We start from the raw sequence: 12,441 nt of genomic DNA on the forward strand, positions 1-12,441 counted from the left end.
CTTATAAGTCTTAACTTCCTTCTAACTTTTACTTCATTTTCTTATTGTAAGTGCCTGGTTGGCAAATCCAGCTTATGGCTTCTTTTGTCAAGAACCCGGCTTTTACTTTTCTAGATCCGTTTGTGTAAAAAACCAGAAACACTTATAAAAAGTTAAGAATGAGAATGCTAGCTTTTATTTCAGGATTTTTACTTTTTTTTCCAAATAGTTTAATCACTTATAAGTCTCAGTCCACTTCTATACTTTAAGCAAGAAACACTTTTTTTAAACTTACGAAACGGTCGTCAAGTAAAAAATACTTATTTTAAACTAACTCATAAGGCCCCATAATAATGTTCTATTAAATCTGACTCCTATTTTTAAAGAACTGATCACTTGATTGAACCATTTTTTATTCAAAACACGAAAATATTTATTTGCATATTTGTACAGGGACTTTAAATTTGCTAGATTTAAAAAAAAAAATATTTCTCGATATCCTCGTCTGTTTTAAATCTGGGTCATAACATAAAAAAAGAAGTGAGTTTGAAAAAAGTAAACAAAAAAAAATAGAAAAAAAGTGAAGATGTAGACAGCAATTAAAGCAAATTACAGTCACGAACATGGTACCTCCCTTCATCACCGCTTTTCTCCTCTCTCTCCGTCCCTCTCCCTCGCTACAAATCTCTATCCCCTATATTCTCTCTCTAGCAATTACAATTACGATTACAACACGAACAAGCCAACTATATTCCTAACAACACATATACATACAAATATTTATCATACACAAGTAGGATAGGATAAAAGCGCGTCAAAAACCCTAGTTGCTTCTCTATTCTTTTTGAATTCATCGATACATAATTAGAGGATCCCTAAATGATCGAATTAATTGTCAGATATATAAAATTGTGAGAGACGATCAATGAAGCGATTCCGACGATGCAGCGCACGGAGATTCATACTCTCGCTCCTCGCTGTTTGCGTGGTCATTCCTATCTTTGTTCTCTCCCAGCGCCTCATTAATCTCACTTCTGAAGGTTCTCCCCCCCCCCTCTCTCTCTCCCTCTCGCTCTCTCTCTCTCTCTCTCTCTCTCGCTGTATATATGTGTGTGCGTGTTTTGTCTTGTATTGTATTGATTGTTCTGTTTTTGTGGTATGCAGCATCAAGATCAAGTATCGAAGATTTGTCCACTATTGTATGATCCTCCTTTCTCATCTTGCTGTCTTCTTGTTTGCGATGTTATGTGTTGTTTATGTTTTTATATGTTATCGGGCCAATTAGGATTCAAATTGCGTTTTGTCTAGTTCCATCTTCTATTTTCTTGTATTTTGTGAGATGATTCGTATTCTTGCGTAAGAGAGTTTATAGATGTGATGCAAGAAAAAGTGTTTGGGGAATTATGCTGATTTTTATTCTGGATGTAGCGGATTATATTAGAATGAATGGTTTTTTCTTTATAGTAAATGAAGTTTGTTATTTTTGATGGGGAATGACTATTGATGGTGGTTTTTAAATTTGGTTCAGAAGTTCAGGAATGATATTCTTAATCTCAAATCAACGGATCAGGTAACGTTAGTTTTCTAGTGTTTGTTGGCTGTCTACCTACCAAGGTGTCACCTTTGTAATTGTTTTGGTACTTATGGATGTGGAAAATGGTTGTTTTGTTGTTTAGGGGAATGATATAGATGTTAATGAGCCGCCTTCGTTGGTGTACAAAGATGAAAATGTTAGTGCTAGTTCTTCTGATAAGGAAGTAAAGTCTGAAGAAGTAAAGTCTGAAGAACGTAGATATAGTGGAGGCATTGTTACCCTGTCAGAGAAGATTGGTTTGTGCCATTGGATGTCATTGAGCTGAAATATTCTTTAATTAGTGCATTTACTGTTCTTGACCATAATTTACATCTATAATTCAGGAACCATGTATGAGGCAGAAGAAAATAGTCAGCAAGACAAAACAAAGAGTTCATTTTCTTCGCCCGAGGAAAAGGTACAACATGTTAATGTCATGACATCATGCACATAATATGTTCTTCACAACGCGTAGGTCATACTTTAAAAATAGATGAGTGATATTATTGTCATGTCGCAACATCACTCGCGTACATCACTTTTACTGGAGAATTTCGACTACAATTAATGCATTCAATGGTAATATACAACTAAAACAAGTCTAGTTTGCGTATGTATCTGTAATAGTACCTATGCATCCCATTTAAGGATGCAATTACGCTGGTTTAGTTTTGCTAAAGGTTGACTCTAGGAACTATTGGAGCTTATCATGATTAGATGATATAGTTTACCTTTCGATTACCAATATAGGAAATTACATTCTTGAAGTTGACCTATTGAATAAAAACCTTTTTACTATGACAATATTGTAGTTGCTTATTAAGAATGTATAATAAGACTCGTTATAACTCTCTGCCTCTGAGCAACATCGGCAATAGAGATACACGTGAATCACAGTTGCATTATTTTAGTTGCTTATTAAGAATGCAATGTAAGAGTTCTTATTACTACTCTCTGCATAGAAATATTTTAATTAATTTTAAGGGCTATAATGAGATATAAATCAGGACTTTAGGTTCTGATACAAAGAGAAAACTCAACTTTTTTAAAGTACTGGAACGGACGCACACCGACCTCCTGACTCCAAATTTGTTGTTACGGAAGTCATCGTTATCTACACCGAGTAGTAGGATTGTAGGAATATGTGCCAAGTCTCACCAATGACTGTAAAGATGTAGGAAAGACTGTCATCTAATAGATCACTATGTGACTCAAATAATCTTTTCTTTGTCATCATGTAACTTGATTGCCAATGTAGGCTACATAGTACAGGTAAACTACCCATGTGGACAGGACCTGTTATGAATTAGGATGATTTAGTGAATCTTTTGGACGGGGCTTGTGCAGCTATTAAACAGTTTCCCATAAACCTGAGCTAGAATTGGTTCTTCCAGGAGCGTGCATCGAGTTGAGTTTAGGAAGTACATTGACGTTTTTCTTGTTTTCTGGCATAATCAATTTGGTTTAGAATTCATGTTATGTGATTTAGAGATAAAATTTAGGTTACTGAAATTCTGCTTCCAAAAATATGAGTTCATTGTATGCTGGCTAATAGAGATGTTACCGTAGGGTTTTGATGCCTGCCATTGATATTCATCTTCTGTTAAATTTTTTTGCGCTTCTGATTTCTATTTTTGCAATAGCCATATCTTTCTTGTTTCCCTTTGTTGTAGAAAGTACCTAATCCTAGAGGAGACATGTTCCAACAGATTCGAGAATTGCGAACACCATCAGGAAGGGTTCCTGTAGATCGGAAAGTAAAGGAGATAAAAGATCAGGTTATTAGGGCCAAAGCATACTTGAATTTTGCACCACCAAATAGCAACTCCCATTTGGTAAAGGAGTTGAAGATGCGAATCAAAGAATTGGAACATGCAATAAGTGATTCCACCCGAGATTCAAACTTATCTAAGAGGCAAGTACAATACTTCTTAATCCTCTAGCATCTGGCGTCTGCTGTGTCAGTCTTTTAGAGATATGTAACACTATTGTGAAGGAAGTGCGGAAGGAAGATTATCAAACGTATATAATATCTTAAGTTTGCTAATCGATCGTCTTGTTTTTCACTACAGTAGGTTCTCCGTTTTTTCCCCCTTCTGTGTCTTGCGTGTTATTTTGTATACTCTATTTATAATTTCCGTAAACATTGATTTAAGTTCCACAATTTGACTTGGGTATAACATGTCTGTTACTCTATGCTGTCTTTTTCCTCTTTCTTGTGTCCATTTATACCTGTGCTGATCACAATTTTGCTGTGTAAAAAATCTGTCTATTTTTGGTCAAATACTGATGAAGATGAACTGCTCAAGAAAGAAACAAGCCTGATTTATGTATAGTTATATATTCCGTGTATATAGTCTGTCTAAGGAAACAAGCCTGGTTTATGAATGCTTATAAATTCCGTGTATACTTTGTTTGTAGTGGAAAAATGTAGCTTTATTGTCAATTTTACATCAAGTGTTTATACATCGATTTAGGAGTGTGATGTCTCTCTTATATAACAATAATCAGCTTCATATGCGATTGTAAAATGAATTCTTCAGGACTTTGCAGAGGTCAAGTCTAATGGAGGTGACATTGTCGAAAGCCAATCGTGTATACCCTGATTGCAATGCTATGGTCAAAAAGCTCCGTGCTATGACTTACAATGCAGAAGAACTAGTCCGTGCACGGAAGAAGGAAACAACCTTTCTAGTTCAGCTTGCCGGGAGGACTACTCCAAAAGGTCTTCACTGCCTCTCTATGCGGTTAACTGCAGAATACTTTGCGCTTCAACCTGAGAAGAGAAAGCTTCCCCGCCAGAATGATTTGCATGATGCAAATTCGTTTCATTTTGCTCTCTTCTCGGACAATGTATTGGCTTGTTCAGCGGTTGTGCAGTCAACCATTGCTACTGCTAGGGTAAGTTGCCCTGTTTCTAATTGTACACTCAACAAATGTTCTGAAAGATAGCATGAGTATGTCCACACAAAACTGATATGCAGGAAAATCACATGAAAAGTACACCTGCAATTAATGTTCATTATAATAGTTTCCATTAATATCTCACTTGTAGTTATACCCTCAGTCAATGTTGCTTCCATGTCCAGATATAACTGATATATAGGAAACTAACATGAAAATTACACCTGTAACTAATGTTCCATTATAATAGTTTCCATTAATATCTCACTTGTAGTTATGTGTTTTAAGAACTAATCAATCTTAACCATAGAAAAAGAAAATAGAACGGTTGAAACAATTTATCTTTTCCCATATAAGCGCACCACATAAAATCAACTTTGGGCATCTAATAGAGGCTAATGGCGAGGTATTCAGGTGTATTCACATTGGATGATTGTCCATTATTGTACTGGAAACATTGGTTTTGGATTGGTCTAGGACCTCAGTTGGTATATAAGGGCGTCTTTACTCGATAATAGCAACTAAAATTGACACGCAACTCTGATGTTGGAATACATTATGAAAAAAAATATTATGAATGTTGGAGGAAGTAGGTTTAGTACTTGGTATAATTGAAAAGCTTCTGTGGAGGTTGTAAATTTGCTTTGGTTGGTGATTTATAAGATATTAGAATTTATAAGTGCTCCGATATACTTAGTTTTATTTTCAATTTGCTACACACTGGTACCTGAAATATTTCTATTATTAATGGGTCAATATTGGAAATACCCAGTATGTCCATATTTGAGCCAGTTACATAATTTGTCACAATTTCTTTGTACAATGTTAAGCTATTATATGGTACTGCTATTATATGGTACTGCTGAGAGTGAGTGTTTATATTGTAACTGGGCTCCTGCAGGAACCAGAGAGGATAATCTTCCATATAGTAACAGATTCTCTCAATCTACCAGCGATCTCAATGTGGTTCTTGTTATATGATCCTGGTAAAGCCACGATTGAGATCCAGAGCATAGACCAGTTTAAATGGCTGTCAAATAATATTGATATAACGAAGCAGAAGGAAGATTCTCCTGACATGAGATATACTTCTGCACTGAATCACCTCCGGTTCTATCTGCCAGACATGTTCCCAAAGCTGGACAAAATTCTGCTTCTAGACCATGACGTGATTGTCCAAAGGGACCTAACAGAGCTTTGGAACATTGAGATGATGGGAAAAACAAATGGTGCAGTGCAAACTTGTCAAGTTGAGGAACCTTCATTTCGTAGTATGGATATGTTTATTAATTTTTCAGACCCATTGTTGGCAAGCAAATTTGATGTGGAGGCATGCACATGGGCATTTGGGATGAATATATTTGATTTGCAAGAATGGAGAAGAAGAAAATTAACAAGGAACTATGAGGAATATCTGCTACTGGTAATGCTCAAGCTTATATATGTTGTCTGTTATGTTTTAATTAATGAAATTGTTACCTTTGAAATCACCCATTGTATTTATGAATATAATTCATTACATTTTAAGTTTATCTATATTACTTATATTAAGCTTTCAAAACACCATTCATTGCGGAGATCAAATTTGTTCCCGACCCGTTTAACCATATTTGTATCTATCTTTGAAAGTGTTGTTTTGCTGTTCAGGGTAAGAAGAGGCCATTGTGGAAAGCTGGTAGCTTGCCTTTAGGATGGATCACCTTCTACAACAATACTGTGCCCTTAGACAGTAAATGGCATGTTCTAGGGTTGGGGTACCAATCCGGTGTCAAGCAGCCTGACATTGATCAGGCTGCAGTGATACACTATGATGGTATGATGAAGCCATGGCTAGATGTTGGATTTGAGAAATACAAGCCATACTGGAAGAGACACATAAACTATAGTCGACCATTTTTGCAACAGTGCAACATCCAATAATAGTTAGATCAGTATAAAAGCCTGATTATCACTCTGACAAACTGCATGAGTTGATGTAAAATTTCTCCACGGTTCTATACAAATTCTTTTTATGTAAATTTCAACTCATACGACCCCTCTCAATTCTTTCGACCTCGAGCATTAGGTCCTAGTGAAGTTTAGAAATAATAGTGAATGTTGTTCCCTGAATGTGGTTGTACTCTTGGAATCACTGTACATAAGTCTTGTTAGAGCTTATTGTTTTGTTACGTTGGGATTCGATAGATTCTTTGCTGCAATAATATTGTTGTGATTTTGAGCTGAAAAATTCTTCTCAAACACAGCATTGGCTGTGTCTGAATATGGTATATTCTTGTTATTGGATATACTTGGGTTTTTCTTTCATTGTGGATAAAATTTTTGCTTCAAACTTTATAATTTATATGTCAAGGCTAAAAAGTTGATGGATGAACTGGGTTGTCCACTTGCAGTTTAACCAGGTGAAAAACTGGGTGACTTTATTATCGTGTATCGCATTTTAGTCAGTCCCTATTTATTTCATTGTTTTGGACTTGGTAATGTTACATAAAGGTTGTGGCTGGTAAGGCTTTGGACGTTAAGATGACTTGTATATGAAATCAATTGTGGGGTTTGTAATGTTCCAATCTGTCTTATCCAAGTTGTGTGGTGTTACAGCAGTGTGCGAGCCTTGTAAAGATATTTTTTTCCTATGTAATGTTGAAACAGAGCAGAAGTCTCTGATCTCCAAACTTGTAGCACCTTCACATCTCATCAGTTATCTGACTAGTAGTTTCGAATTTCATCTGAATCATCATAATGGCAGCGATTACTGGTTGCTATTTGGCTTCTGGGGTCACTCGTGCTGGTCCTGCTGGGCTTTTGCAGAAGGCACCTACTGTGCGCTCTGTTCTTGGTAAGATTTTAATTTCTGTTGCGCTGATTGTAGTAGGAAACAGCACTAAACCAAAACACACACTGATGCATAGTTTCAGGGTTGCCCGTGATGCCAAAAGCCGGAAAAGTGAGATGTTCAATGGAAGTGAAGTCTAGAAGCGACTCAAAAGTGGGCATGGGAGCATCTTTAGCCGTGATGGCCACCGCTGCAGCCATGTCAAGCCCAGCAGCTATGGCTTTAGTTGATGAGAGAATGAGTACAGAAGGAACAGGACTTCCTTTTGGTTTGAGCAGCAATCTTCTGGGCTGGATCCTATTTGGCATGTTTGGTTTAATATGGTCTCTTTACTTTGTCTACGCCTCTGGTCTTGACGAGGATGATGATTCAGGATTGTCTCTCTAAACACCTTCAATTGCTGATGAGTTGATTGATGATATTAATACAAGCATGTTAACTGTTGCCTACTTAATTTTTTCTAGCTAATTAGACAAACTTACAAAGCCGTCATCATTTTGAACAAAACTCAAATTCTCGGCCAGTAAAGTGAGTTACGGCGATACTATTCAGTATGCACTATGGTTACTTCTAAAAGTTCTTGTCACATAAACACCTTCATCACGTTTGTGCAAGTAAATGCAGCTGTGGCGGCATTGCCAACGCGTCCCCTAGAAGTCTAGAACCAATATACATATGGTTCCTCTGCGTGCTTCCATCAAGCTTGCAGGTCTGCAGCAGCCCTGGAGTTTGTATCATTCAGTGTTCTAAAAATCAATTAATTCGGCAGAGTACTCAATAGAGTACTCGTTGGTACCCCGACCCGATCCGAGTTCCTAGTAATCAGACCCGAAACTGATTTTGTAAGAATCGGTCGGAACTCGGTATGATTCCGAGTAAAGTGAAATTTAGACTTTCCGGAAGGTATGAAGAATAACTAGAGAAATTATATCTAGCTAATTATTAAAACTTATTTTTATTATATTATCAAAAATTATCAAGCAGGTAACTTATCCTTAAATTGAATTATTGCTAATGTGTTAATAATTATATTATTTATTAATAATTTTTTAATATTATTAGATATTTATCATTAAGAAATGACATCTATCTATATACTATTATTTTAGAAAACTAAAATTTGATTATAATGAATTTAAATTATGGAAAGAAAGAAGTGACTTCTGAGTAGTTGTCCTAATTTCGACTACTCTCCCAGTCTCCCACTTCCGAGTAATTATTTTCCGGAACAAAATCGAAAATTGTGTTAAATCAATTTCCGTTTTTTATGAGCTGGGTATTGGCATACCTTATGGCTGTTGGAATATTAATCTAAAATTTGAAGTACCACATCTTTCTCGGCAGCCCCTCTACTGCAACCATCTTCTCAGCTAGAACAGCTTCTTGAAAAAACATATTATTATGCCACAAAGAAACCTGGCTCTGATACCATGTTGTAAATAAATGTCCTAAGCTTGAAACACAACACTGTATAAGATAAAACTGAAATTGCAAACATTGTATTACTTCTCACATTTTTGCAGAATGGAAATACAAAACTATATATAGAAAAACACACAGACGTGGATACAAACTAGGAAGTTGAAGACTCCTAACTGACTCCACTACTGCATTATCCTCTCACACTCCTATTAATCTGCTAACGTCTAAATGACCAAATCAAATACTACTGACTAGTGCTTCACAAATATCTCCACGTACAGCACTTGAAACAAGCAAACCGAATATAAATAAAGTATGCAAATAAAACCTCAAATTTTAGATTAATATTCCAACTCCATGTTGTAAATAAATGTCCTAAGCTTGAAACACAAACACTGTATAAGATAAAACTGAAATTGCAAACATTGTATTACTTCTCACATTTTTGCAGAATGGAAATACAAAACTATATATAGAAAAACACACAGACGTGGCTACAAACTAGGAAGTTGAAGACTCCTAACTGACTCCACTACTGCATTATCCTCTCACACTCCTATTAATCTGCTAACGTCTAAATGACCAAATCAAATACTACTGACTAGTGCTTCACAAATATCTCCACGTACAGCACTTGAAACAAGCAAACCGAATATAAATAAAGTATGCAAATAAAACCTCAAATTTTAGATTAATATTCCAACAATGGCATTCAGACTTTAAAACAAGCACATCAAGCTTTGGTAACTCCCAACTTCCTGCATTTCGGCTAGTCCAGCGACAGGTCACAGGGAGGGTTCGGCTATAACTACAAAATATTATCAGTCCAAGCCAATAAAAAGTATCTGTAGAGGAAAAATCGACAAAGCATCTGTTGGAAACACCTGGCTCATTCTTCGGATATATTATATATTTGCAACCATTAGAAGCACATAATTGTAGAATGTTTCCCAGGGTAATTTGACACTGGCATGATAGGGGCCACAGACCATTTAGAACTTTAAAATACTTGAGACATGTAGTTACTGGACCATTTGTATCTACATGTAGCAGGACCCCAATTCGTGGATCTCTTGGTTCAAGAAATCAACATAAGAGGATCAAACCATGTTTCCTGACTATTTTTAAATTTTGATAAATGTTGGTTAATATTTTTCTGATATAATTTATTGTACTTTTGAAGAACAATATATTGACACTGATCTTTCCTTGTATACTTCCTGAATTTTTGACCAAACTGAAGCCGCATAAGCAGGTGCACTATGTATCTAAACTGAATTTCTTAATCCATAACTACTTCCTGAGATATTGAAATACCTAAGTACTGAAGAACAACTTAACAAGCACTATGTCTAATTATATCCTGTACACAGAAAACAGAAATATAGGAGCAAATCTGTAAAATATAATAAAAGTTTGTGCATACCGTAGGCTCAAGGTAAATATGTCACCTGCTTCGGTCAAAGGGAAAGAGCACCAGAGATCAAACAGAAAGAGTAGCAGGAAGAACCTGTGAAACTCAGGATGGATAGCGCCAAACAATATTGCATGCATCCATCTTTAGGAATAAGAAGTCTGCTTCAAAAAAAAAGAATTATCCCGGATCTAAGTTGAGGTATTTTCGTTTGAATAACGAGATTTCAACCCGATTAATATGAATGAAAATGAGATTTCAGCTCCGAAAAATGTAAATGTATGATATATATTGTAGTCTCGAAAACTGATTTTAACTAGTACCTCGCAAATCTTAGAATGTTCCTAAAAATCTCATTATCATTCCTTACTAAACAGAATCAAGTACCTAAACTTCATCTCTCCTGAGCTTTACAGATCCTCTCATACTGTACGTACATATATATTTTTGTCTACTTTTACACACGCACACTGTGCAGATAGACATGCGGAGAATGGTAGATAAGCAGCAAAAGGCGTGACATGCTTATTTATGTAGAATGAAACGCTTTGTTAGTCTTTGACCAAGTAAAATTGTTTTGTTTGCGGGAGGACGGAGTCGTTATATTATTACAACTACTATCGTTTTTTTTTTGTTTTGTTTTGTTTTTTTTTTTTTTGCGCCAAGCAACTACTATCGTTTTAATCATGTGGTATGGCATTACCGATATAAGTACGTTTACATACGTCTTTGAAGTTTGAATAGAACCGGTCATACAACAGTCTAGGTTTTCTAGAGAAAAATTAATTACAGAAAACGCATAAGACAAGAGAAAATGCTAGATCACATGTCTTAGATGGCTTAATAATTTAGACTTATAATACATGTATAAAGTAGTGGGAAAAACGCACAACGGGGCGATTTAAAATTTACATTGTGTGATTTTATTTTAAACATGTGTGTATTATTAATATTTCACTTCTCTTAAAAATCAATAAATAAACATATAAATTGTGAAGAAAAATGCAAAAAAGTAATATATTGAGTTCAAAACAAATTTTATGAAATTTTATTAATAATTTAAAAATATTATGAATCGAATGAATGTATAATTTAATTATGTATCCAGTCGATTTTACAGATTTTCATGTGACAGTCGATCGGTTCATGAAATATAGGAAATTAGATTAGAGAAGATACATTAAAAGAATATTTTTTTAATAATCGGCAAACTCTTGTAGTTCATACTAATTTTTTGTGAAATAATTGAAAAGACGTTCTAGATTAAATTAAAAAAATTCAGTTTTAAATTAATGAAGACATTAAAGACATTTTTGATATCTTGGTTGGAATTAAAAATTATTTTAAGGACATTTAAGATAAAATTAAAAATTCTTTTTCATAATTACTTTGTATTAGAAGACAATCAAACTTCTTATTCATATAGGTTGAATAACTTAAGAATGCGGAGATAATTCTCAAAATCTATCCAATATGACGAACTACTTTACAATAGAATATTAAACAATCATGTATTTTAAAATATTTATATCAAACCCGAGAGAATGAGACATCATGTTATCTTGCTTTCTTTTTTTTGACAAACTTCCCTGCCGACTTTAACCATAACGTTTGTATTAGAAGACAATCAAATTTCTTATTCATATAGGTTGAATTAGGGCTGCTAATGGGTCAGCGAACCCACATAAACCGACCCAACCCAATTCTTAATTAGGCCGTTCAAACCGAACCATCCAAACTCATGAGTTAGTTGGGTTAATTTTTAATTGACCCGTTTATATTGGGTTAGGTCAGAATTTACCTATTTAAAACTCAACCCAACCCGATCTAACTATTATAAAAGAGTAAATTAAAATATAGTAGTAGTATTAAGTCTTGCATCTAATTGGTTTGTTAAACTCCAATCTAGCTAGGAAGTTAATAAAATCCGTTATTAGCTGTGATAAACAGCCCATTTAAATAATATGGTCACTCTTCTAGTATAGCACATTCAGATATACCTTTCATATTGAGGATCTTTATGTTTTGATATTTGATTAACAGACTACTAATACCAATCATCAGCAGCACTTTTTTTCTTTAACTTGCAGTATGGACTTTCTCTTTTTTTCAACTTGTAGGACTTTATTTCACCTAGAGTCAATGTTAGCTACTTAGCTTGTAAAAATATGATTGTCATGGAAACTTTTTTGCTTGCTCAACCCATTCAACCCGACCCAACCCATCGCATAAGTAGTAGGGTTGGGTTGTAGGATTTTTTTGATATTAATGGGTTATTTTTTTGTAACCCGAACTAAATGGGTTGGGTTATCTAAATGG

The 12,441-nt window shown here is 34.9% G+C and overlaps 2 protein-coding genes across 5 annotated transcripts; both read left to right on the top strand.

Annotated features, from left to right (window-relative positions):
- Nucleotides 1–596: 596 nt before the first annotated feature.
- Nucleotides 597–6,624, top strand: LOC108209359 (probable galacturonosyltransferase 6). 3 transcript variants are annotated; one of them, XM_017380218.2, is made up of 9 exons: nt 597–1,019; nt 1,144–1,178; nt 1,508–1,549; nt 1,656–1,809; nt 1,897–1,970; nt 3,262–3,467; nt 4,096–4,453; nt 5,358–5,879; nt 6,104–6,624. In XM_017380218.2, the coding sequence occupies exons 1-9, from the start codon at nt 905–907 to the stop codon at nt 6,374–6,376; spliced, it is 1,779 nt and encodes a 592-aa protein (XP_017235707.1). In that variant the 5' UTR covers nt 597–904; the 3' UTR covers nt 6,377–6,624. The 3 variants fall into 3 exon arrangements, with proteins under 3 accessions (XP_017235707.1, XP_017235705.1, XP_017235706.1); XM_017380216.2 differs by having other exon boundaries at nt 608–1,019; nt 3,226–3,467; XM_017380217.2 differs by having other exon boundaries at nt 755–1,019; nt 1,511–1,549; nt 3,226–3,467.
- Nucleotides 6,625–7,024: 400 nt separating this feature from the next.
- LOC108209360 (photosystem II reaction center W protein, chloroplastic) lies at nt 7,025–7,740 on the top strand. 2 transcript variants are annotated; one of them, XM_017380220.2, is made up of 2 exons: nt 7,025–7,289; nt 7,369–7,740. In XM_017380220.2, exons 1-2 carry the CDS (start codon nt 7,193–7,195, stop codon nt 7,671–7,673), a joined length of 402 nt encoding a protein of 133 aa, XP_017235709.1. In that variant the 5' UTR covers nt 7,025–7,192; the 3' UTR covers nt 7,674–7,740. The 2 variants fall into 2 exon arrangements, with proteins under 2 accessions (XP_017235709.1, XP_017235708.1); XM_017380219.2 differs by having other exon boundaries at nt 7,058–7,289; nt 7,363–7,740.
- The last annotated feature ends 4,701 nt before the right edge of the window (nt 7,741–12,441 follow it).

This window comes from Daucus carota, chromosome 2, assembly GCF_001625215.2.
Source record: "Daucus carota subsp. sativus chromosome 2, DH1 v3.0, whole genome shotgun sequence".
Lineage (NCBI taxonomy): Eukaryota > Viridiplantae > Streptophyta > Magnoliopsida > Apiales > Apiaceae > Daucus > Daucus carota.

Bases quoted from the DNA above. Each gene is read 5' to 3' on its own strand.
- LOC108209359 (XM_017380216.2), top strand. From the start codon at position 905: ATGAAGCGATTCCGACGATGCAGCGCACGGAGATTCATACTCTCGCTC. The intron at 1,020-1,143 runs GTTCTCCCCCCC...TGTGGTATGCAG, and splicing joins CATTAATCTCACTTCTGAAG to CATCAAGATCAAGTATCGAA. The intron at 1,550-1,655 runs GTAACGTTAGTT...TTTGTTGTTTAG, and splicing joins ATCTCAAATCAACGGATCAG to GGGAATGATATAGATGTTAA.
- LOC108209360 (XM_017380219.2), top strand. From the start codon at position 7,193: ATGGCAGCGATTACTGGTTGCTATTTGGCTTCTGGGGTCACTCGTGCT. The intron at 7,290-7,362 runs GTAAGATTTTAA...ACTGATGCATAG, and splicing joins TACTGTGCGCTCTGTTCTTG to TTTCAGGGTTGCCCGTGATG.